This window comes from Palaemon carinicauda, chromosome 1 (genome assembly GCF_036898095.1).
Source record: "Palaemon carinicauda isolate YSFRI2023 chromosome 1, ASM3689809v2, whole genome shotgun sequence".
In the NCBI taxonomy this organism is placed as follows: Eukaryota; Metazoa; Arthropoda; class Malacostraca; order Decapoda; family Palaemonidae; genus Palaemon; species Palaemon carinicauda.
This window is the reverse complement of record NC_090725.1, coordinates 210,485,256-210,512,569: the sequence shown is the minus strand read 5'-3', so window position 1 is coordinate 210,512,569 and position 27,314 is coordinate 210,485,256. Positions and strand designations below refer to the sequence as shown.

The following is a 27,314-nucleotide window of genomic DNA, read 5'->3' as shown; positions in this document are numbered from 1 at the left end:
ACTAGTCCAGTGTTGTTGTTCTCGTGTGGAGGATAAGATCCTCTTTTCTGTGAATAACGTCTTCCTTGCTTTGGTTCCGAGGGAGTTGGCAAATATTGCTGGCCTCCCTCCTCGGATCTCCCCTAGGCTAAGATGAGTTTTCTTGGCTGCAGGTGATTCATTACTAGAGCAAGGTTGGCAGGACCCTCTTCTCCCTTTCCCCCTCTTTCCTTTGTAATGGCCTAGCCATTGCATCCCTGTCCGTCATTCTACATCTGTACATAGCATAGGTTAGGATGTGGGGTTGACTCAGTCCCTTGCCGGCCGGCAGTGCGTGCCGGCCGGCAAGGGTCTTCTGCTTTGAGTGCTGCCCGGACCTCCCTTGGTCTCTCATCCATGTTTGTCTGTAGAGCCAGATGGCATTGGTCAGGAAGCCTGAAGTTATATTCTCCCCTTCCTTATGTGCACTCTTTCGGGTTACCGGGTTATGAGGTAGTACAGTCTCTTATCCCGGCATCCATTCTGTTTTTCTTCTAGTGTTGTACCCTAGCCCGGCTGCCGGCCTGAGTGGCCGGCAGCCGGGCAGTCGGAGTTCTCTGGTTCTTTTGCTGCCGGCCGGCATCGGTTGTATACCTTTGCCGGCCGGCTATATATCACACCATTGTCTGCTGGTCGCTACGATTAATGGCCGGCAGCCGGGTGCTTTCTTGTGTAGTTGCCGGCCGGCACATGCATTTGAACCAGCGTTCTTCCACCTTATAGTTCATAAGTAGTATACTTTAGAACTAGTTAAGGTGTGTGCCCTTCTATACTGTAGCCAGTATTTTTCAGTATAGTATATACTGTAGGGAGAAAACTATAGTATAGTATTTGTTACAACACTAAGTTTTTCTAACACTTTTATGTTGTCTCGCACAACCCTTTGGTGTAACCTTACAGATAAAGAAAGTGAGTTATTTCTTGTCTACTATCCAGCATTGTAAAATCAGTTTTTGGGTGTGAGCTACACCTGTTTCCTCTGGAAATTATTCATTGGTTGCTCTAGAATAGATTAACCATACGATTTTATTATCTGGAAGGTTGCAGCAATTGACTGTGCGGGAAATACAAGTGTGTGTCTTTCCTTTCTAGTTTAGTTGTGCTAAGCTATGTATATCCAGTGATACGTAGTTCACTTGATACTCATGGAATTTTCTTCTCTTTACAGGAGGACCATCCGAAGTGTGGAAGCGTTTTCTGCAACGTCCGCAGCAAGAACTTCTGCGGACATGATTTGTGTAGGAGGCACCCAGCATGCGCAGTCTCCAAAGGTGATCTCCGGTATTGGGACCCGCAGGTAATTACTGTGTGCACAAACCTGATTACTGAGGCTTTTGATTCCTCTAAGACGGCGGAGTCAAGGGACGCAGCAAGGGATAAGCTTCGTACCTGGGTAAGGGGCTTTCAGAAGAACACTTCTGGGCCCTATCTTCCAAGTGAGAAGATGAGGGCTTACCTTTTCCCCAGGGCGTCAGCTGATGCAGTGATTCCCCAGCCTCAAGTGGAGATACCAGTGGTTCAGATCCCTGTGGATTCTGAAGTCGCGGACGCCCTGCAGGACATCCAATTGGACGATAGGATGTCGGAGGTGTCCGAGCGTCTAGAAGATGACCACCTGGCAGAAGACCAGGATGAAGAGCAGGCTCCAGACAATGAAGAGGAAGAGGTCGACGAGGTGTCGGCTACTCTGGTTCAGGCCCCTGAACCTATTCCCTCAACATCGTCCTCTCTCCCAGAGGAGCTGGGAAAGACCCTTTCTTCTATCGTTGGAATGATCCAACAGATGCAGAGGGAGAATAATGAGAAGGCGGCTGCAATGGAGCTGGAGATGCGGAGACTTGCAGCATCACGTGGGCCCCAGAAGAAGCTCAGCGTGAAAGACATTCCCTTGTGCTCAGATGTTAACCCTTGGAAGTATGCTGAGCACATGCCTATGACGACGGGAAAAATCGTCATTTCGGAGAAGTTGGGCTCAGTCCCCCTTGAGGAGGTGGAATTCTGGCCCAGCAAGGAGTCGTATCCGGACTGTTATGTCCGTCTAAGGAAGGAACCAGCCTCAAAGGAAGAAACAGAGCCAAAGGAGGTCATAGTTTTGGACCACGCTAAGGCTCAAGCTTTATTGTCAAGCTCGATGAAAGAGAAGGGCTTCTCAAACTCGAAGGTACCTGCTTTGAGTAAGAAGCACCCTTCCTTTGTGTCCTCTCCTTCTAGAGCCTTCCCCTTTATGCAGAAAGGGTTTACGGCTGTGCTGAAAGCAGTCGAGGCAGGTAAGCCATGCCCCTCCTTGGAGGAGTGTAAACCTCTGTCTTTGGCCCTACCCATGGACCACAAGGACTGGAAGGACGTCCATTTTACCTTCTCAGTCGGGAAGTTGGAGGCTGATATTGCCGGACGTCAGTTCGGTGAGAACCTCCCCAAGCTGTCTGACTTTCTTTTGCGATGGGAGCATAAGACAAAAGAAAGACTTGCTGCCTCAATGTCTCATCAAACAACTCTGGAGACAATAGCAAGTGACCCCAAGGTCCATGAGATGTTCATGGTAGTGGCTAAGACACACCTAGTCACAGTGACGAAGGACCTTTATAGCTTCGTCAAAGCTAGGAGGGCTTGTAGGGAGTTCGTGTTCGCCTCGGCTGCGGTGAGGCACGAACCAAGGAAGCTAATCTCCACCAACATTTGGGGCAAAGACCTCTTCCCTAGTGAAGCGGTCAAGGAGGTTGTAGATAAGGCCGCCACGGAGAATAGAAACCTTCTCCAGAAGTGGGGCCTATCCCTCAAGAGAAAGTCTTCCCCGGATGAGGGTCCCCAACCAAAGAGGAAGACTAAGAAGACTAGGCTACCCTCTCGGCCAGCCAAGCCATTCAGACAGCAGCAGCAACAGCAATTTCCTATGCCTACAGTGCCCCAGATGGTGGCACAAAGCCCGACCACGTACCAGTGGGTACCCCAAGCCGTGTCGACGCAGTCTCCAGCATTTAACCCAGCGTTCGAAGGGCAGTCAACTACCTTTCGAGCGAAGCCTAGAGGAGCAGCCAGAGGTTCGTCTAGACGCCCCTCAAGGGGGAGGGGATTCAGGGGTGGTCGCGGTCAAGGAGGCAAGGCCTCAGGGCAACAGCAGTCAAAGTGAGATGATACCGGTAGGAGGGAGACTTCAGAATTTTCGGGATCGGTGGACCTTCGATCCCTGGGCCCACAGCCTACTCAAAAATGGACTGGGTTGGAGCTGGTACAGCACTCCACCCCCGTGCCCTCGATTTTTCCAACACTCCACCCCCGTTCTGGAGGAGTACATTCAAGAACTCTTGGAGAAAAGGGTAATCCGAAGAGTAAAGTCCATTAAATTCCAAGGGAGGCTGTTTTGTGTTCCCAAGAAGGACTCAGAAAAACTCAGAGTCATTCTGGATTTGTCGCCACTCAACAAGTTCATTGTGAACTGCAAGTTCAAGATGCTAACACTGCAACACATAAGGACCTTACTGCCCAAGAGGGCATATTCCGTCTCTATAGACTTGTCAGACGCCTATTGGCACGTTCCAATCAATCGTCGACTCTCCCCCTACCTAGGGTTCAAGCTACATTGAAGACTCTACGCCTTCAGAGCCATGCCATTCGGGCTAAACATAGCCCCAAGGATCTTCACGAAGCTTGCGAGCATAGCTCTCAAACAATTACGCCTAAAGGGAATCCAGGTGGTAGCCTACCTGGACGACTGGCTGGTGTGGGCAGCATCCAAGACAGAATGTTTGCAAGCTTCCCTACAGGTGATCCAGTTCCTAGAGTATCTAGGCTTCAAGATCAACAGAAAAAAGTCTCGACTTTCTCCATCTCAAAAGTTCCAGTGGTTGGGAATCCACTGGGACCTAGTGTCACACCAACTCTCCATCCCGGCGAAGAAGAGGAAGGAGATAGCTGGTTCTGTCAAGAGACTTCTGGATTCCGAAAGCATATCAAGACGCGAACAGGAGAGAGTGCTGGGTTCTCTCCAGTTTGCTTCAGTAACAGACCCGGTGCTAAGAGCACAGCTAAAGGATGCAACCGGAGTTTGGAGAGGTTATGCATCAAACGCGCGAAGAGATCTAATAAGACCAGTTCCGCTTCGTCTACGTACGCTTCTCAGGCCTTGGTCCCATGTCAGGCAACTAAAGAAGTCGGTACTTCTTCAGGCAACTAAAGAAGTCGGTACTTCTTCAGCCACCTCCCCCCTCGTTGACTATTCACACAGACGCCTCGAAGGAGGGGTGGGGAGGTCATTCTCATCGGAAGAAGGCCCAAGGGACTTGGTCCAATCTATTCAAGACATTTCACATAAACTTTCTGGAAGCTATGGCAGTACTCCTTACCTTGAAGAAAGTCTCCCCTCGTCGCTCGATCCACATAAGGTTGGTGCTGGACAGCGAGATGATTGTGAGATGCTTGAATCGGCAAGGATCGAGGTCACCACCACTCAACAAGGTGATGTTGGCCATCTTTCGACTGGCGGAAAAGAAGAAGTGGTACCTGTCGGCAGTTCACCTTCAAGGAGTCCGCAATGTGACAGCGGACGCTCTACAGTATCCAGGTTCACACCGATAGAGTCGGAATGGTCCCTAGACGCAGGATCATTCTCCTTCATCTTGAGTCAAGTCCCAGAACTGCAGATAGACCTCTTTGCGACGAAAGACAACAAGAAGTTACCCCTTTACGTGTCCCCGTACGAGGATCCCTTGGCGGAAGCAGTGGACGCGATGTCCCTCGACTGGAACAGATGGTCCAGGATTTACCTGTTCCCTCCTCACAACCTTCTGTTGAGGGTCCTCAACAAACTGAGATCTTTCAAGGGAGTAGCGGCAATAGTGGCTCACAAGTGGCCGAACAGCGTGTGGTTCCCTCTGGCATTGGAACTACGGCTAAAGTGTCTACCGTTACCAGATCCAGTTCTGACCCAGCGAGTTCAGAAGTCGACTGTCTGCGCTTCATCACAGAAAACCCGGAACCTGCAGCTCATGATTTTCTCTCCCTAGCGGTGAGAAAACGTTTCGGGATTTCGAAAGACAGTATAGACTTCCTAGAGGAATATAAGTGCAAATCTACTAGAAGGCAATATGAGTCATCATGGAGGAAATGGGTGGCCTTTGTCAAGACGAAGAATCCGCAAAAGATCTGGACGGACTTCTGCTTATCTTTCTTCATCCACCTCCATGGTCAAGGGTTAGCAGCCAACACAATATCAACGTGTAAATCTGCTTTGACAAGACCCATTTTATATGCCTTCCAGGTCGACCTCTCTAACGATATTTTTAATAAAATTCCGAAAGCCTGTGCTAGGCTCAGACCATCAGCACCTCCAAAGCCCATTTCATGGTCTTTAGATAAATTTCTTCATTTCGCTTCGCTGTTGAACGAGGAGTATGATTTAAAGGATTTGACCCAAAAAGTTATTTTCCTATTTGCACTCGCGTCGGGGGCCAGGGTTAGTGAAATTGTAGCCCTCTCGAGAGAGGAGGGTCGTGTTCAGTTCTTGGATGGGGGAGAACTGAACCTGTTTCCGGATCCTACGTTTCTCGCCAAGAATGAGTTACCCACCAACAGGTGGGGTCCCTAGAGAATCTGCCCTCTGAAAGAAGATGCATCTCTATGTACAGTGGAATGCCTAAAGGTCTATCTTCGTAGAACTTCAGACTTCAGGAGTGGTCAACTATTCAGGGGAGAAACATCAGGCTCAAATTTATCACTGAAACAATTTAGGGCGAAAATCACCTATTTTATTCGCAGAGCGGATCCAGACAGTACACCCGCAGGTCACGATCCGAGGAAAGTTGCCTCATCCTTAAATTTCTTTAATTGTATGGATTTTGAACATCTTTGTTCATACACTGGCTGGAAGTCTTCCAGAGTGTTCTTTCGTCACTATGCGAAGCAAGTGGAGCAACTAAAGAGGTCTGTGGTGGCAGTGGGTAGTGTCGTTAACCCTGCTGTTTAACTCTGCGAGGAACAGTGGATTTAATTGGGACGATTAATTCCGGGGTGAGTGTGTAGTTATGAACTGTTCTACAAACTAAGTGTTAGGGCACTGGGTTGCCCACATTGACTGTTCCACTTTCAAAGGTGAACCTAGCATAAGTGCAGACATGTGTGCCGAGCATTTCCAACGCTAATGTAACTGATTAGTAATACAGACTTTTATGATTTTGATACCTCGGTATGTTAAAAGGGGAGCTAATGTTTTTCTTTCAGATAAACAAGTTTCTGTTTACTATCATGCTTATGCTTATTTGTTGGTTATCCTTCTCTTATATATATATAATAGTTGTTTAACCTGTTTTATTTATTGTTTGTCAATAAACTAGTTCTTGTGAACCTTGCGTCTCCTTCACCTGTGTCAATTTATTTGATATAATTTTGCATTACGTTCTATGTATATTTATCTGGGATAATTCTAATAGGTTGTTCCTTTATGCAAGCATTCTTTGCATTGGTTTATGCTTTCCCTTGGCGGGAGGACTCCATGCCCTAAGGGGACGGTGGCGGATATGCAAGTTTTCCGCCTACTCGGATATAAACCTTTGTCCAATCCAGTATTGAACGGAGAACTGGTCGATATTTCATATTGACTCAGTGGTTCTTTACAAACTATGCTTTACATGATATAGGGTGAGACCACTATATTGGCTTGTCTGTTATTCATACATAGGTACAGTATATGTACTCTTCGAGACTTTTCCAGAGTCTAGTAGGACTCTTCCCTGTAGGGGGCAGGAAGCACTAACATGGTCTATGGTTAGTTGAAAAGATGTATGACGGTAACATCTTAGGTTTCTAGGTCTAGTTGGCCGGGAAATACCTTCGGGGAGTACGGCACGTTTTGAGAATCCACAGATACAGTAATGGTCTGGTATACTTCCATCAGGACGACATGGCTTGAGCCCAAAAAACGGATTTTGAGCGAAGCGAAAAATCTATTTTTGGGTGAGATGGCCATGTCGTCCTGATGGACCCGCCATTCCCTTTCTTTTAAAGGGCTGTAGGTCCCCTCCCTACATACAGTATCTGTAGCACCTCGTGTATCGCTACAAGGAATACAGATGGCGCCTTGAACGGTGCAATGCACGCTTACGAAACGGGAGAGGAGAGATACCTCGCGAGCGGCTCTCCTTTCTTTCTCGTTTTCGTTTTCTTGCCAATTGACCCCTTCGAAGTGTTAACTCTGTTCGGGGTGCAGATTGCTATGTGGCGTGTCAAGAATACGTCCTCTGATATTTCGCGATATCCCTGGTTCTTTTATTAGGGATATTCGCTCCAGGAGTTAGAATTCTGGGTACCTTAAGGTAAATTCTCTGGGAATATCGCCGTAGTTATATATACCCAAGGAAGCTACCCTTTAGGAACTTCCATCAGGACGACATGGCCATCTCACCCAAAAATAGATTTTTCGCTTCGCTCAAAATCCGTTATATATATATATATATATATATATATATATATATATATATATATATATATATATATATATATATATATATATATATATAAACATACACACACACACACATATATATATATATATATATATATATATATATATATATATATTATATGCATATATATAAATATACATATACATATACAATAATATATATATACACATATACATATATTATTAATAATGAATATCTCTGAAATTTTTTAGGCACTATGATAACTGAAATTGAAATCATTAGTTATCCAATAACTTTTAGGTATGAGTGGTGCCGGATACAAACTGGAACTAATGTAATCTTAAAAATTATTACTACAGATTAATTAGAACTGTTAGACAGTCTGATTTTTGTGACTTACTTTCATTGGGTAAATCATCTAAACAACAGATAATCATAAAATAATACAATAAAACCATCTTACCACACGATCTGTGATGTTTTGAAAAGCTATGAATCCTGTATTTACTGGAGTAACAGGTCCCCAAAACATGGCCTCCACATGAAGATATTTTCGTGCATATTTTAATGATCGCATGCGGAAGTTGTCCTCCCTTTTGGCATAATACATCAAAGACTGGATTCTTCTCCATCCCAATGAAAGAATCAATGGATCTCTGTTCTTGAGAATTTTTGGATACCAACGATGGACCTTGATTCGGACCTAAAAATTAAAAAAGTTTCGATATTTAATGTGACTAGACCTACATCATAATTTATAACTGTAATTGAACAAATTTTCTCAAAATATCCATATTTGACTTTTCCATCTATTCATAAAAAGGTTTAGAAAATACATAAGAACTTACTCTAACAAATCCCATGTTATTTTCATTTTCCAGTAAGCCGCCAACAATCACTGGATAACTAGGGTCAAAGTTGGTGATAAATTCACATGGGAATCGATCAAATTCCATTCGAACATACATCCCAGCTCTGAAACCTTCATACTGTACTCTTGTTTCATCATCCAAACCCTCGAACTCTTTACGATTTAACTGAAACATACAAGATGTTAGTGTTACAGTCCTCAATACTTAACAATAGAACAAGAATTTACAACTTGTATGCTATTTATATGTATTTGAATTTCATAAATGATTCAAGCCCCTTCACTAAAAAATTATTCAAATAGAAAAATGCCAACATGCACTGACGTGGAAGAATATTTTTGGTTTGTTATGACAATAAAAAAAATTCTTTCCCACTAAAATAGGAAACTTTTAAAAACAAAATTAATCCCCTGGAAATGCAAAAAAGAAAAAGGAATACCTTCATATTATTATTGGCCTTATTTGATAATTTACGGCTGTTGCTATATATGAAATCTATTTATCGTTTTAAAAATGTTGTTGAAGAAGCAATTTAAAGAGAAATAGTGAAGTTTCTTAAACAAATAACACCATTAATCTTACTACAGTTTACTATAAAACTTTTGGTTCTTATATGGGGCCCCTTGTTAAGACTGTCCCTACATCACTCTACTCTTTATGAAGGAAAAATGGCCACCAATAGATGTACTCTCCAATCACTGTTCGCCCACACCTTTGGCAATTTGAAAGGTCACTGGATTATATTACTGTACCTAAAGTCAATCAAAGAAAAGAGAGCAACAACCTGAAGGATAATCTAAGGAACAAATTTCCTTTAGCTCCCTTAACCAGTCTATGTGCAGTCACCTAACACCATATATAATGTACTACATTATTTTAATGTAGTCCACTAATTCATTCTGCTCTCATACACACTTATGTTCAGAATAACTGATAATTGTGACAAAGGGTTAACTGTCTTGCTAAGACATAAGTTTCAAACTATTTGCTCTGCAGCTACCCCTGGGCCCCTTAAAAATGTATCCAGCGATCTATGGATGCAGTATTTTAAGTAATTTACGAAGAAAGTGATCTGTCTTTTCCAAGCACTTGCATGAATGACTTTGGCAGAATTCTAAGGTGCTTATTTGGAGAAGCAGTTAGCATATCATCTTTGGAAAGGTAACACATCAGAAATGACTTGGGATAACTATACAGTATTGTGCTAAGAGCTGTTGCTTAGAGAGTTCATGTTTCAACTGAGAAGGAATACATAAAAGAAACCCTTTCTGGTAAAACTCAGGAACATAAGTAGTTGGCTACCCTTAAATCTGCACTCTTTAGTGTAGGCTTAACAGTTAATCTTTTACTTAACCCTGGATAGGTACGATGGGTCGTTTGCGACCCCGAGCGTCAAAAAAAAAACAGGTTTTTCTCACGTGACTCACCCCCGTGACTGAATTTGTGGGTGATCGACCTGCAGGGGGTGTCTCCCCTACACACTCTAGTAGTGTCCAGATGTGCATTGCTGTAGCTGTACTCCTTCCCCGATTTCTGAGACGCGTCGGGGTCGAGCGCGACCGAGTTTACCCTTCTAAGGTAGTTTGCATAATTATCAAAGTTATTACGTATTATGAAATTGTCGTAGAATGGTGCAACTTGTATAGGTTATCAGTTGTGGAAAGTCTTGGTGGATTGTTTGGCTACCATGTGCATGATTTTTTTTTTAGGTAAAATGTCGTTCATCACCACGAGGACCATTTTACCGCGAGTGCCCCTTTTTCATTTTTTTTCATTTTTTTGCCAAGTCATTTTTCCGTAAGATATTGCCAAATAGGGTCGTAAAACTTTTGCTTGTTTAGTGTTGGAAAGTGTGTCTAGATGATCTGGCTACCCATGCATGACTTTGTTTTTGTCAGATACGACGTAGTTATTGGTATATTGGGTATTTAACTGCGGTTACCAATTTCTGTTTTTTTTCAATATTTGTAAAAATTACTACGTAGTAAGGAATTGCCGTATATTATTCATTTTTTTTTCATGTTTGTGTTAGAAAGTGTGCCTTGATGGTTGGGCTAACACGTGCATGTCTTTTTTTTTATCTGAGATGCCGTATATTAGAATGTCGGGCATTTTACCGCGAGTGTCCCTTTTTCATTTTTTTTTCATTTTTTTGCCAAGTCATTTTTCCGTAAGATATTACGAAATAGTGTCGTAAAACTTTTGCTTTTTTAGTGTTGGAAAGTGTGTCTAGATGATCTGGCTACCCATGCGTGATTTTGTTTTTGTCAGATACGACGTAGTTATTGGTATATTGGGTATTTAACTGCGGTTGCCAATTTCTGTTTTTTTTCAATATTTGTAAAAATTTACTACGTAGTAAGGAATTGCCGTATATTATTGATTTTTTTTTCATGTTTATGTGTTAGAAAGTGTGCCTTGATGGTTGGGCTAACACGTGCATGTCTTTTTTTTTTATCTGAGATGCCGTATATTAGAATGTTGGGCATTTTTCCGCGAGTGCCCCTTTTTATTTGTTTTGCATTTTTTTGCTTAGTCATGTTACCGTAAGGAATTGGCAAGTAGTGTCGCAAAACTTATATTTTTATAGTGTTGGAAAGTGTTTCTAGATGATCTGGCTACCCATGCCTATTTTTTTTTTAGCCAGATATGGCGTATATATAAGTATGTGTTCGATTTTCCTGTGATTGCCATTTTTTTCGTTTTTTCCCATTTCTTTCAAAATTACTACGTACTAAGGAACTATCACAGAGTAATATTTCATTTATATGTTTATTTGTCGGAAAATGTGCCTTGATGGTTTGCCTAGCACGTGGCTGAAATTTTTTTTTTCTGAAATGCCGTATATTAGAATGGCCATTTTTCCACGAGTGCCCCTTTTTATTTGTTTTGCATTTTTTTGCTTAGTCATGTTGCCGTAAGGAATTGGCAAGTAGTGTCGCAAAACTTATAATTTTATAGTGTTGGAAAGTGTTTCTAGATGATCTGGCTACCCATGCCTATCTTCTTTTTTTAGCCAGATATGGCGTATATATAGGTATGTGTTCGATTTTCCTGTGATTGCCATTTTTTCGTTTTTTCCCATTTCTTTCAAAATTACTACGTACTAAGGAACTATCACAGAGTAATTATTCATTTAGATGTTTATTTGTCGGAAAATGTGCCTTGATGGTTTGCCTAGCACGTGGCTGAATTTTTTTTTCTGAAATGCCGTATATTAGAATGTTAGCCATTTTTCCGCGAGTGCCCCTTTTTATTTGTTTTGCATTTTTTTGCTTAGTCATGTTACCGTAAGGAATTGGCAAGTAGTGTCGCAAAACTTATATTTTTATAGTGTTGGAAAGTGTTTCTAGATGATCTGGCTACCCATGCCTATCTTTTTTTTAGCCAGATATGGCGTATATATAGGTATGTGTTCAATTTTCCGGTGATTGCCATTTTTTCGTTTTTTCCCAATTCTTTCAAAATTACTACGTACTAAGGAACTATCACAGAGTAATGATTCCTCTAGATGTTTATTTGTCGGAAAATTTTGTTTACTTTTTTTTTGATTGAATATCATCAAATTTTTTTAGCTAAAATATTATATTGTTTTACATTTTTTTTTTTCGATTTTATTTCCCTTCAAAAAAAATTTTTTGGGTCAGAATTTTAATTTTATAGTCGTAAAATAATCGACAATTATCCAGCAACCCACCATACAATTTTTATGCATATCCAATAATAATTAGATTAGTAAATAACACCTTGAAATTGACATACCCTTCCTACATTTCAAGTGGCAGATTAGGGAGTCTGAGTCAGTGTGGTTGGCGGCCATTTTGTGGACATATCCGAAGCGTAAGCTGCCCTATCTATATATATTCTTGTTCCCTATAGAATTTGTGATATTTTGGTATATTTTTACCTGCATAAATATCATATTATATATTAAATATATGTATTTTTTTACGAAATTTCTAAGTACTCAAAAAATTACCTTTAGATATGGCCCCTGATATAAATGTAATTTACAAAATAATGAAGATTTTTTTACATATTTCTATTTTAGGATAACATATGTTTATTCCCTAAAAAAATTAGCCACTTCCTATTTCATTTGGGTACCCAAAAAAATTCATGAAATTTGGACAAATTTTTTTGGCCAAAAAAAGTTACCCTTTTTTTCTCATTTCAGATCTTCACCTCCATGGGTCTGACTTCATCCAAAATACATCAAGATGTGTCCTAAACATTCAAGAATCAATTCCTAAAAGGATTTGTGTATATATGTATAAACTTTTTTTTATGAATTTTTATGTCAGGTCTTTTTTTTTTCTACTTAATTTTTTAAAATATTTATAATAAATAGTTTTTCTGCAGATGAGTAGTATTTATCTTTACAGTTGTTTTAAGCATTCATTGAAGTTTTTTTTGGCAAAAGAAAAAAGGAGGTTACTGCAAAAACTGATTTTTCAAGAATTTTTTTTGGCGTCGGGGTCGTTCGCGTCCGAGTATACCCTTAAAGGGGTGTCCGAGGAGCGTACCTATCCAGGGTTAAAACAGATGGCTCTGTCACTCACAGTCCAAAGGAAAAAGTAACTCTTTTTGCTGATGTGCTCGACAGGAAGCAGAGTAATGAGAAACTCAATTTTCTTCATTCCTGTTTTCCTGAGGCTAAACTAACTAGTTTCACTTCTTGGCCCTGTGAAATTAAAACTCTCTTGGTGGACCTTGATGCTTATGAAGGTGTAGACCCAAATGCTATTTATCCTAATGTTTTTTTTATAGATTACTTATTTCTTAAGTCTTAAGTTATGTTATTTTTTGAAAGTTAGAAAGAAGAGGTTTTTTTGCATTTGGAGAATTGGTCATGTTACTAGATCGTGTAAATTTGTTTATGGTATCTCTGGTCCAGTTGATAACCACCCAATTTCTATAACTCCCATATTATCTAAAGTTTTTGAACATCTCTTAGCAAAACGTCTAAATAGGTATGCTGAGGGTAATCATTTGTTCTCTAGTTTGTAAATGTGATGCCCAACTTGCAATCTCCAATGTTGTACAGAAATCCCTTGATTGGGGACAGGAAGTTCGTATGATTGGCCTGGACTTTAGTGCTGCTTTTGACCATGTTAATTATGAGGCCCTTGTTTTTAAACTTAAACATTTGGGAGTGGGTGGGTCTTTTCTTAGCATCATTACTGAATTTTTTATTATTAGATTGCAAAGAGTTGTTGTTAACCCCTTCACCACGATGATGTCGACTGAACGTCAAAACATACCAGATACAATGCACTTTTATGTGAAGGATACGTCACTTACAAATATAAACCCTATGGGAGTTAAAATCCAGAGTACAACACATGGTTGTATGTCACACCTATGAATTTCACTAAAAAGCTCCTCCCTGCCTTGATTTTAGCCCCTCCTCTATCTTTCTCCAATCAACCAATAAGGAATTTGAGAGTTTAACCTTTATTCCAAATTTTGCAGGACAATTTTGGTGTGTTTTATGATACCATGCATAATTAAATCACTCTCTTTTCATCAATGACAACCTTTCCTATGCGTGAAGCACTACTAACCCACCCAGCACCCCCCGGTAAGAGACGTAGTTATCCTCCTACCTCACTTCATCACCAACTGAGACACTTGGTATTCTAATCTTTATTGATAATTATGTAAGGGTTATTTTAGTGTATTTCCATATTGTCATATGTGATAAAATCACACAAGAAGCATTCTCTAAAGTCACTCTTCCCCCCCGGCCACTTTCTCTCTGACTCCCAGCTATAATGCCACCCAAAACACCACCCAGACAAGTTGTTGGAAGCCACTTAGTTGAATTCCATCACAAACTTAAATCTAATATCACACCAAAATAACTCCATACTAAATAATTACCTAAAAATGTCTCATTCCACATAAATATTCCCCACATTTTCTTATAAATTTCCTAATTCTTACATCATTTACTTGCATTTCATAGGCTTCACGAAATTTCCTCACTTATCATATTGTAATACTAATAGCAGTAAACACAATAACATTGATGATTTATTTTTTTTATTCAATTCCTTAGTTTCTCAACTATAGTTTCTACAAAACAAACCACTTTTTATGCCTTGGCCATATATTTCCTATTAGTATTGTAATTGTCTTTGCGAGTGAAAGTTAGCCTTAGGCCATTATTTTCATTTATTGGTATTCTACATAATATTTGATAAGTCAGAGTGCACTTGTAACCATAATAGCTATAAAAACTATGAAAGGTGACGCGATTTATTTTTTAATTATTTCATTCTCCATTTCCTCAACTATCATTTCTACAAAATAATTTAATTTCAGGTCTTAGATATACAGTATATTTCATATAAGTACTGTATTGTCCATTGTTTTCATGAGTTGGCTTACTGTAATTATTTCCATCTTTTGAAATTCTATGCGTTATTAGTCAGGTGAGAGTGAACTGTGCATTTCCTATTACCAAGCCTACAAAATAACAAACACTTGAATTATCCAGTTCATAGTGTTACACGTAAGGTGGGACAACAGATGAAAGAATGAATGTATTAGTCTAATCAACTAAATATATATATTACTCTATGTGTGTGTGTTTGTGGGGCAAAATCACTTATTTCTTTTCTCATCAAAAGATGAGTTTTTTGTTCATTGCATGCCTTATAATTATACATTATAGTAGACTTCCTGCCTCGAAAGAAACAAAAGGAAATTTTCTTTACATTTTTGTATAATGTAAGGTCAATTAACGACAAGTAGTTTATATCTTTTGACGGCTATCTAAGGTGGGATTACTCAGCAATTACATGATCACTTCATAATGAATACAAAATTTTAAATCACAATGGCTTACAATTATTTACTCTAAAATGATATACTGTATAGGAATGCGATATCTAGCGTTCTTAAGGGTAAGGTTTTTGGCCTGCTACTTTTCATACTGCATCACATGCACATGATATGTACTGTAGTTTGGCCATAGGAAACAACCTCATTGCAAATGCAGATGATGCTACTCTCTTTGTTTCAATTCCATCGCCTGAATGTAAGTCTGGGGTTGCTGAATCCCTTAATAGAGACCTAGCTAAAATTAGTGCATGGTGCAAATTATGGGACATGAAGATGAGTGCTAATAAAACTCAAAGTATGATTGTAAGTAGGTCTAGGGTGGTGCTTCTTGATATCAGGATCTAAGCATTGATAACGTTTCTCTATTTCTATACTACTTTTATTCTTGATAGCAAATTTATTTTTGAGGAACACATTCAATCTCTTTCTTTTTCAATTGCACAAAAAATTGGCTTATTGAGAAAGTCTTTTAAGATTTTCTGTGATCAATCTATTCTGGACAAGTGTTTTCATTCTTTCATTTTGCCTTGTTTCGAGTATTATTCTTGTCTAGCTTTTGACTGCTAAATCTCATTGTAATTGGTTGAACAAGAACTTATGGCCTATTATATTTGTTTTTACTGACCTAGATATTAATCTCTGGCACCATTATTTTGTTAGTTCTTTATGCATGTTGCATAAGATTTTTCATAACTCTGACCATCCTTTGTATTCGGATCTTCCCAGACAGTACCAGCCTGCTTGTAATATTAGGTATGAAGATAATTCTAATAGTCATGCCTTTTCAATCATAGGGCTCAAAACTACACAGTATTCTAGAAGTTTTATTCCAGTTATGAACAAATTGTGGAATGATCTTTCTAATCAGGCTTTTGAATAGGTGGAACTTCAAAAGTTTAAACTTCCAGCGCATGTTTTTATATTGAACAGGCTGATATGAGTTTCTCCTAGTTTATACATAACTATCTGCTACCACATCTAAGAGGCATCCATATTGCCATGCTATAGCCAAAAACGCGATAGTAGAACCGAAGAACTTGTGGTAATAATTCTTATTGATACCCCAACCTCAAATTTTACACCTAATTTACCCTCATGTTACCTTTTTAATAAAATTAATTTAATTACAAATAAAAAAATAACTCTTATTACTATTAATATTAACATTATTATTACAAGCTAAGCTACAAAACTAGTAGAAAAGTAAAATGTTATTAAGCCCAAGTACTCCAACAGGGGAAAACAGCTCAGAGAGGAAAGAAAATGAGGAAATAAAATATGAGAAATAATGAACAATTAAAATAAATTATTTTGAAATAGTAACAGCATAAAAGCTATTTCATATATGAACTGTAAACAGACTTATACTAGCCTGTTCAACATAAAAACACTTTATACAAGTTTGAACTTCTGCAGGTTTATTATTATTACTAGCTAAGCTACAACCCTAGTGGGAAAAGCGAGATGTTACAATCCCAAGGGCACCAACAGGGAAAAATAGTGAGGAAAGGAAACAAGGAAATAAATAAACAATATAAGTAATGAAAAACTGAAATAAAATATTTAAAAAAAAAAATTAACAATATTAAAACAAATAATTTGTATATAACTATAAATAGACTTATGTCAGCCTGTTCAACATAAAAACATTTGCTGCAACTTTGAACTTTTGAGGTTCTACTGATTCAACTACCCGATTAGGAAGATCATTCCACAACTTGATCACAGCTGGAATAAAACTTCTAGAGTACTGTGTAGTATTGAGCCTTATGATGGAGAAGGCCTGACTATTAGAATTATCCGCATGCCTAGTATTACGAACAGGATGGAACTGTCCAGGAAGATCTGAATATAAAGGATGGTCAGAATTATAAAAAATCTTATGCATCATGAATAATGAACAAATTAAACGATGGTGCCAAAGATTAATACCTAGAGCAGGAATAAGAAATTTAATAGACCATAAGTTCCTATCCAACAAATTAAGATGAGAATCAGTAGCTGAAGACCAGACAGGAGAACAATAATCGAAACAAGGTAGAATAAAAGAATTAGAACACTTCTTCATGATAGATTGATCACCGAAAATCTTGAAAGACTTTCTCAATGAGCCAATCTTTCGTGCAATTGCAGAAGACACAGACCTAATGTGTTTTCTCAAAAAGTAAATTTGGTGTCGAGAATCACACCTAAAATTTTAAAAGTCATACAAAGTTAAAGAAACACTATCAATGCTAAGATCTGGATGTTGAGGAGCCACTGTCCTTGACCTACTTACAATCATACTTGAGTTTTGTTAGGATTCAACTTCATACCCCATAATCTGTACTATGCACTAATTTTAGCTAGATCTCTGTTAAGGGATTCAGCAACCCCAGATCTACATTCAGGAGATGGAATTGATGCAAAGAGAGTAGCATTATCTGCATATGCAACAAGCTTGTTTTCTAGGACAAACCACATGTCATGTGTATATAAGATGAAAAGTAATGGGCCAAGAACACTACCCGGTGGAACACCAGATATCACACTCCTATACTCACTACCATCAACAACAACTCTTTGAGATCCATTACTTAAAAATTCAATAATAATGCTCAGAAATGACCCACCTACTCCCAAATGTTTGAGTTTGAAAACAAGGGCCTCATGATTAACACGGCCAAAGGCAGCACTAAAATCAAGGCCAATCATAAAAACTTCTTGACCACAAGCAAGGGATTTCCATACAGCATTGGAGATTGTAAGAAGGGTATCACATGCTCCAAGGCCTTTCCAAAAACTAAATTGCAAAGTAGGGAACAGATGATTACCTACAGCAAACCTATTAAGACGTTTTGCCAGAAGTTGTTCAAACACTATAGATAATATGGGAGTTATGGAAATTGGGCGGTAATCAGGTGGACTTGAGCTACCACAAACACATTTACATAGTGGAGTAACATTACCAATTCTCCAAAAAGTGCTAAAAGCTCCTCTTCTTGCTAACTTGTGCAAAATAACAGATAACTTTGGGGCTAAGAAATCTGCAGTCTTTATAAAATAAAAGAGAAAATACCACTTGGGTCTACACTTCCATAAGCATCAAGGTCCATCAACAGAGCTTTAATTTCACGAGATAGAAAAGCAAAACTAGTTAGTTTAGCCTCCAGAAAACAGGGATGAGGAAGATCAAGTTTCTCATTATTCTGCTTAGTGTCAAACATCTGCCAAAAGGGTTGGGTTGCCTTTTCCTTTGGACAGTGAGTGACAGAGCCACTTGGTTTAAGTAAAGGAGGAACTGTTGCATCTACAATAAAGACTGCAGATTTAAGGGTAGTCCACCACTTATATTCCTGAATTGAAGCATAAACTCTGAGCAGAAGCTTTAAGCTGAGTATAGTTATTCCAAGTCAAATCTGATCTGGTACCCTTCAAATAAACATGTCTACAATCATCAATGAACCATGGTTTGTCCTTCACTTAGTACCTTAGCACACAAAAAAGAATACACCTATCAATTACGTTGACTAGATTCTCATTCAAAGGGGCAACAGGATCAACACTACTATACAATCGTGACCAATTCAAGCCCAAAAGATCATGCAAAATCCCATACATACAAATCTTATAGGAGTATGATACATCAGGAACAGGCTGCTCAGTTTTCACTACTAATGAAATTAAGGCATGATCAGATGTCCCAACCAGAGAACCAACCTTACTTGTTATAACGCCATGAGAGTTGGTGTATATCAGGTCTAAGCAGTTACCAGACCTGTGAGTACCTTCACTTATGATTTGGTCACATCCTGATAAGGAGACAAAGTCTAAAGCTCTTAAGCCATGACGATCGGTGGGTGAAACAAAATTTAACCACTCCCTATAGTGAGCCTTTCTATCATCTTATATCTTAGCCATAATGGTAAGAAGACAATCGAAGATAAAATCTTCCATGTCGGAATTCCTATATATTGAACACAAATAGAAGTTGTTATGCCTGCCACAAACTTTTATTACCTTTCTTCTCTCCGTTACTCAAACGAATTTGGCTGGTACTGCTAGGGTGCCATAGCTCACCCTCCTTCTTTGCCTCAGTTACCTTGCGCTTTACTTCCAAATTTTTCTCTCTATATCTTGCATACTTCTTTACATTATTACTCTGCAGCCATTATTCAAATGCCCTCTTTTTCTCTTCCACTTTTACCATCACTTCTTCATTCTATCATTCACTGCCCTTCCTCATGCTGCCTCCAACAAACTTCTTGCCACACACATCACTTGCAATCCCAACAAAATTTTCTTTTACTAACTTCCACTCCTCTAAATTACCAGTTTCTCTTACTTTCACTCTGTTATATGCCATTTTCAACCTTTCTTGATATTCACTTTTTACCTCTAGTTTCATTAACTCTTCAACCCTACTGGCTCCCTTTCACATCCCCCACTCTTTTTCTACAACTAATTTTCCTGCCACCAAAGACATACCGTTAACCATACCCCTAAACACATGCATGTCTTGCAACCTTCCAAACATTCTTTCAGTCATCAACTCCCTTTCTACCACTCTTCCATTTGCCACTCTTACCCACATATACTGTACTTGTTTTTATCTTTCTTTTTGAAAAAGCTAGAATTTATCACCATCACTTGCTCACCACAAATATCATAGAATTTATCACCATCACTTGCTCACCACAAATATCTACCAGTCTCTCACCACTCTCATTTTCACCTAGAGCCATACTTCCCGATGACACCTTCTACCTCTCCAGCACCCACCCTAGCATTCAAGTTACCTATGACAACTACATAATTACTTCTACCCAGTCCTTCTACACACCTAGTTAATTCATTACGCTCTTCTTCACTTTTCTCACAACCTGGTCCATACGCACTAACATAAGCCCAACATTCTCTACCCAACCTAACCCTTACCCACATTAACCTAGATGATATCTCCTTCCCTTCCACTACTTTACGTGCCTTCCATTCACTCAGCAATAAATCCACACCCTCTCTTGCTCTTCCCCTTCCAATCCCAGACACTCTACCCGTCACTTCATCAAACATCACTTCACCCTTCCCTTTTATCTTTGTCTCACAGAAAGCCAATATATCCATCCTTCTATTCCTAACCGTACTTCCAAACTCACATCTTTTACTCTCTATCGTACTACATCCATGCACATTCAGACACCCCAAAACTAGAGTGCGGGAAGCAGTCACTCTCTCCTTCAGCTCCACCTCTTTGATGTTTCACAGGAGTATATAATACAGGAGAGGGGGTTCCCAGCCCCCTCGTTCCGTCCCTTTTAGTCGCCTCTTATAACACGCAGGAATACATTGGCGCTATTCCAACTTCAATACTAAATACAACATATGTTAAAGTGTTGACTGGTTATTGTTGACTATTTTAAAAATATCACAAATATGTAAAAACCTGATAACTTAAGCTGAAAATTCTAAAGAAACACGGAAAAAAGGTTATTTTGAATATTCTCAAGACTGCAGAAAAAATATATAAATCCTCGAGTGCCTCCTTTCCTTCTCCTGTCCTTAATTTTTTTTTTCATTGAATATTCAATACATTTTAAGCCATCCAGTACCAGAAAAGAATCAAATAGTGTTTCATTGATAGGTACAGTACTATAAACTTGGCCCATTTGGAAATTTTTTTCAAATAATTGAAGAGAAGAGAAAGTAATGGCACAAAAATCAATGTTTTTCCTCAAGTAACCATGATGTTATCACATTCCACCAACGTATAAATGATAAAAATAAATACCAGTATTTACTTTTATTCTGAGAGAGAAATTTGCTAACATAAACAAAACAACAAAATATGAAAAAAGTTACACAAGGATGTAAATATAAAATAGTCTTTTCATGGCAAAAATCTTTTCAAGTCTTGAAACACTATAAAACAATACTACAGTGGTTATAACATCTCGTGACCAATTAAATAGAATGCCTCATTTCCCATAAACGTAAATATAGTTAAATGCTTATTAAAATCTACAAATCTGAATGTGCATGACATCTGTACACAAATATAAATATATATATATATATATATATATATAATATATATATATATATATATATATAAATATATATATATATATATATATATATAATATATATATATAGATATATATATATTATATATATATATATATATATATATAATATATATACCGGGTATATATATATATACATATATATATATATATTATATATACATATATATATAAATTTCTACCTCATACTTGGGATCAAACGCTAGCCCCTTCTAATGAAAGGCCAGGTAATTTGAATGAATTACTACCAATTGTGTCACGTGGTGGGCCGGGAAATCGGGTAAAACTCGCTGGTAAGAGACTGATGTCTCGCCAGGTAAATCCTCGGACAACTAGGTAGCGTCAGGTTACGATTTTTTTTTATGGCCTCTTCCCGGCCCACCACGTGACACAATTGGTAGTAATTCATTCAAATTACCTGGTCTTTCATTAGAAGGGGCTAGCGTTCGATCCCAAGTATGAGGTAGAAATTTATTTCTATTTGAAAACGATGTTGTGTTGATATTTATCCATATATATATATATATATATATATATATATATATATATATATATATATATATATATATATCCATCCATATACAAAGGCACTTCCCCCAATTTTGGGGGGTAGCCGACATCAACAAAGAAACAAAACAAAAAGGGGACTACTCTCTACGTTCCTCCAGCCTAACCAGGGACTCAGCCGAGTTCAGCTGGTACTGCTAGGGTGCCACAGCCCAACCTCCCACAATTCCACCACAGATGAAGCTTCATTATGCTGAATCCCCTACTGCTGCTACCTCCGCGGTCATCTAAGGCACCGGAGGAAGCAGCAGGGCCTACTGGAACTGCGTCACAATCGCTCGCCATTCATTCCTATTTCTAGCACGCTCTCTTGCCTCTCTCACATCTATCCTCCTATCACCAAGAGCTTTCTTCACACCATCCATCCACCCAAACCTTGGCCTTCCTCTTGTACTTCCCCCATCAACTCTTGCATTCATCACCTTCTTTAGCAGACAGCCATTTTCCATTCTCTCAACATGGCCAAACCACCTAAACACATTCATATCCACTCTAGCCGCTAACTCATTTCTTACACCCGTTCTCAGCCTCACCACTTCGTTCCTAACCCTATCTACTCGAGATACACCAGCCATACTCCTTAGACACTTCATCTCAAACACATTCAATTTCTGTCTCTCCATCACTTTCATTCCCCACAACTCCGATCCATACATCACAGTTGGTACAATCACTTTCTCATATAGAACTCTCTTTACATTCATGCCCAACCCTCTATTTTTTACTACTCCCTTAACTGCCCCCAACACTTTGCATCCTTCATTTACTCTCTGACGTACATCTGCTTCCACTCCACCATTTGCTGCAACAACAGACCCCAAGTACTTAAACTGATCCACCTCCTCAAGTAACTCTCCATTCAACATGACATTCAACCTTGCACCACCTTCTCTTCTCGTACATCTCATAACCTTACTCTTACCCACATTAACTCTCAACTTCCTTCTCTCACACACCCTTCCAAATTTTGTCACTAATCGGTCAAGCTTCTCTTCTGTGTCTGCTACCAGTACAGTATCATCCGCAAACAACAACTGATTTACCTCCCATTCATGATCATTTTCGTCTGCCAGTTTTAATCCTCGTCCAAGCACTCGAGCATTCACCTCTCTCACCACTCCATCAACATACAAGTTAAACAACCACGGCGACATCACACATCCCTGTCTCAGCCCCACTCTCACCGGAAACCAATCGCTCACTTCATTTCCTGTTCTAACACATGCTTTACTACCTTTGTAGAAACTTTTCACTGCTTGCAACAACCTTCCACCAACTCCATATAACCTCATCACATTCCACATTGCTTCCCTATCAACTCTATCATATTCTTTCTCCAGATCCATAAACGCAACATACACCTCCTTACCTTTTGCTAAATATTTCTCGCATATCTGCCTAACTGTAAAAATCTGATTCATACAACCCCTACCTCTTCTACAACCACCCTGTACTTCCAAGATTGCATTCTCTGTTTTATCCTTAATCCTATTAATCATTACTCTACCATACACTTTTCCAACTACACTCAACAAACTAATACCTCTTGAATTACAACACTCATGCACATCTCCCTTACCCTTATATAGTGGTACAATACACGTACAAACCCAATCTACAGGTACCATTGACAACACAAAACACATATTAAACAATCTCACCAACCATTCAAGTACAGTCACACCCCCTTCCTTCAACATCTCAGCTTTCACACCATCCATACCAGATGCTTTTCCTACTCTCGTTTCATCTAGTGCTCTCCTCACTTCCTCTATTGTAATCTCTCTCTCATTCTCATCTCCCATCACTGGCACCTCAACACCTGGAACAGCAATTATATCTGCCTCCCTATTATCCTCAACATTCAGCAAACTTTCAAAATATTCCGCCCACCTTTTCCTTGCCTCCTCTCCTTTTAACAACCTTCCATTTCCATCTTTCACTGTCTCTTCAATTCTTGCGCCAGCCTTCCTTACTCTCTTCACTTCTTTCCAAAACTTCTTCTTATTCTCTTCATATGACTGACCCAGTCCCTGACCCCACCTCAGGTCAGCTGCCCTCTTTGCCTCACGTACCTTGCGCTTTACTTCCACCTTTTTCTCTCTATATTTTTCATACTTCTCTATACTATTACAGTATATATATATATATATATATATATATATATATATATATATATATATATATATATATATATATATATATATATATATATATATATATATATATATATATAGTATATTTATGACCCCTCTGGCCGCGGGGGCATAAAAACAATTAGAATAGCGCCAACGTATCCCTGCGTGTCGTGAGAGGCGACTAAAAGGGACGGGACGAGGGGGCTGGAACCCCCTCTCCTGTATTATAATCCTGTGAGACATCAAAGAGGTGGAGCTGGGGGGAGAGTGACTGGGGTGTTTGAATGTGCGTGGATGTAGTACGATAGAGAGTAAAAGATGAGAGATTGGAAGTATGTTAAGGAATAGAAGGATGGATATATTGGCTTTGTGTGAAACAAAGGTAAAAGGGAAAGGTGAAGTGATGTTTGGTGAAATATCTGGTAGAGTGTCAGGGATTGAAAGGGGATGAGCAACAGAAGCTGTGGCTTTATTGCTGAGTAAATGGATGACAGGTAAAGAAGTGAAATGGAAGGAAATATCATCTAGGTTAATGTGGGTAAGAGTTAGGTTGGGTAGGGAATGTTGGGCTTTTGTCAGTGCATCTGGGCCAGGTTGTGAGAAAAGTGAAGAAGAGCGGAATGAGTTCTGGAATGAATTAACTAGGTGTGTAGAAGGACTGGGTAGAAGGAATTATGTAGTTGTCATGGGTGACTTAAATGCTAGAGTGGGCGCTGGAGAGGTAGAAGGTGTCATTGGGAAGTATGGCGTACCAGGTGAAAATGAGAGTGGTGAGAGACTGGTAGATATGTGAGTTGAGCAAGAGAGGTGATAAGTTCTAGCTTTTTCAAAAAGAAAGATAAAAACAAGTATACATGGGTAAGAGTGACAAATGGAAGAGAGGTAGAAAGGGCGTTAATGGATTATGTGTTGATAACTAAAAGAAAGTTTGGAAGATTGAAAGACGTGCACATGTTTAGGGGTATGGCTAACGGTATGTCTGATCATTTTTTTGGTGGAAGGAAAATTAGTTGTAGCAAAAAAGTGGGGGAATAGAGTAGGTGGATGTAAAAGGGAGCTAGTGAGGGTTGAAGAGCTTATAAAACTGGGGGTATAAAGTATATATCAAGAAAGGTTGAAAATGGCATGCGATGAAGTGAAAGTAAGAGAAACTGGTAATTTAGAGGAGTGGAAATTAGTAAAAAAAATTTTGTTGGGATTGCAATTGATGTGTATGGCAAGAAGTTTGTTGGAAGCAGCATGAGGAAGGGCAGTGAATGGTGGAATGAAGGAGTGATGGTAAAAGTAGAAGAGAAAAAAAGGGCTTTTGAAGAATGGCTGCAGAGTAATAGTGTAGAGAAGTATGAAAGATATAGAGAGAAAAATGTGGAAGTAAAGCGCAAGGTGAGGCAAAGAGGGCAGCTGACTTGAGGTGGGGTCAGGGATTGGGTCGTTCATATGAAAAGAATAAGAAGTTTTGAAAAGAAGTGAAGAGAGTAAGGAAGGATGGTTCAAGAATTGAAGAGATAGTGAAAGATGGAAATGGAAGGTTGTTAAAAGGAGAGGAGGGAAGGAAAAGGTGGGCAGAATATTTTGAAAGTTTACTGAATGTTGAGGATAAAAGGGAGGCAGATATAATTGCTGTTGCAGGTGTTGAGGTGCCGGTGATGGGAGATGAGAATGAGAGAGAGATTAAAAGAGAGGAAGTGAGGAGAGCACTAGATGGAATGAGAGTAGGAAAAGCATCTGGTATGGATGGTGTGAGAGCTGAGATGTTGAAGGAAGGGGTATGACTGTACTTGAATGGTTGGTGAGATTGTTTAATATGTGTTTTGTGTTGTCAATGGTACCAGTAGATTGGGTTTGTGCATGTATTGTACCACTATATAAGGGTAAGGGAGATGTGCATGAGTGTTGTAATTCAAGAGGTATTAGTTTGTTGAGTGTAGTTGGAAAAGTGTATGGTAGAGTACTGATAGGATTAAGGATAAAACAGAGAAATGTTTATCAAAAGGCAAGGAGGTGTATGTTGCGTTTATGGATTTGGAGAAAGCGTATGATAGAGTTGATAGGGAAGCAATGTGGAATGTGATGAGGTTATATGGAGTTGGTGGAAGGTTGTTTTTTCATTTTACCTTGTTTCGAGTATTGCTCTCCAGTCCGGTCTTCAGCTGCTGATTATCATCTTAATTTGTTGGAGAGAAACTTATGGTTTATCAAATTTCTTATTCCTAATCTAGATATTAATCTCTAGCACCGTCGTTCAGTTAGTACATCTTGTTAGTACATGTTGCATGAGATTTCTTAAAATTCTGACCATCCTTTACATACAGACCTTCCCGGACAGTTCCACCCTGTTCGTAATAATAGGTATGCAGTTAATTCTAATAGTCAGGCCTTCTCCATCATGAGGCTCAATACTACACAGTACTGTAGTAGTTTTATTCCAGCTGTGACCAAGTTGTGGAATGATCTTCCTAATCGGGTAGTTGAATCAGTAGAACTTCAAAAGTTCAAACTCGCAACAAATGTTTTTATGTTGAACAGGCTCACATAAGTCCTTTTATAGTTTATATATCAAACATCTGTTTTAATGTTGTTAAATGTTTTTAAAATATTTTATTTTAATTTTTGGTAACTTCTTTTATCGTTTATTTATTTCCTTATTTGCTTTCCTCACTGGGCTATTTTTCCAAGTTGGAACCCTTGGGTTTATAGCATCTTGCTTTTCCAACTGGGGTTGTAGCTTACCTAGTAACAATAATAATAATAATAATAATGGGGAAAGCTGAAAATGAAAACCAATGGCCCTAATGAACAAAAAATTCCCCAACACAACCTTTTAATGTGAATAACCAGGAAAAACTTATAAGGGTTTCTATGATGTATAGCTGGATACATAAATTCCCAATGCACCTAACTCCAAAGAAGTGCATTCTTGTCATACCCTTACTGTGTGGCGAGTAACCAAACACATAGTATAGAGAGAGACAGCAGAGGTGGTGGGCTGAGCTAAATCCAGGAACTCACTACAAAGTAAGGGTGTGAGAAGGTGTACTTCCTCAGAACAAGGTGTCTAAGGAATGACTGCGTCCAACTGTCCCATGCTGTTAAGTACCAATCTAAAGTAAAGCAAAATTTTGTACTACATATAAAACTTTTTATAATACTCACCTCTGCTTGTTCATTCAAATCCTTCTTGAGAGACTCAAAATATTCTTCATTTCCATTTTCATCGTACTCAGCATCAAATAGTGCTTTCAATTTCCTTTTCTTCTCTATTCGTTTCTCTTTTGCAGTCATCTCTGCTTTCTTGGGTTCAGGTGCCTTCTCTGAAATTTTAAATGCAGTCAAAAATAATTTTTCCTGTTTATGATATTTTGCTATCAATTAACGGTAATTCTGTTATAA

The 27,314-nt window shown here is 39.0% G+C and overlaps 1 protein-coding gene across 2 annotated transcripts in view; it reads right to left on the bottom strand.

Moving 5' to 3' along the window:
- The window catches only part of LOC137653751 (ribosome biogenesis protein BMS1 homolog), a 254,922-nt gene that overhangs the window by 63,382 nt on the left and 164,226 nt on the right, over positions 1-27,314 (bottom strand). For both annotated transcript variants that reach the window (XM_068387387.1, XM_068387378.1), the window contains 3 exons: positions 27,078-27,235; positions 8,282-8,470; positions 7,897-8,136 (listed from right to left, as the gene is read on the bottom strand). In XM_068387387.1, the coding sequence (XP_068243488.1) occupies positions 7,897-8,136; positions 8,282-8,470; positions 27,078-27,235 (587 nt within the window). The remainder of the gene's footprint in view (positions 1-7,896; positions 8,137-8,281; positions 8,471-27,077; positions 27,236-27,314) is intronic.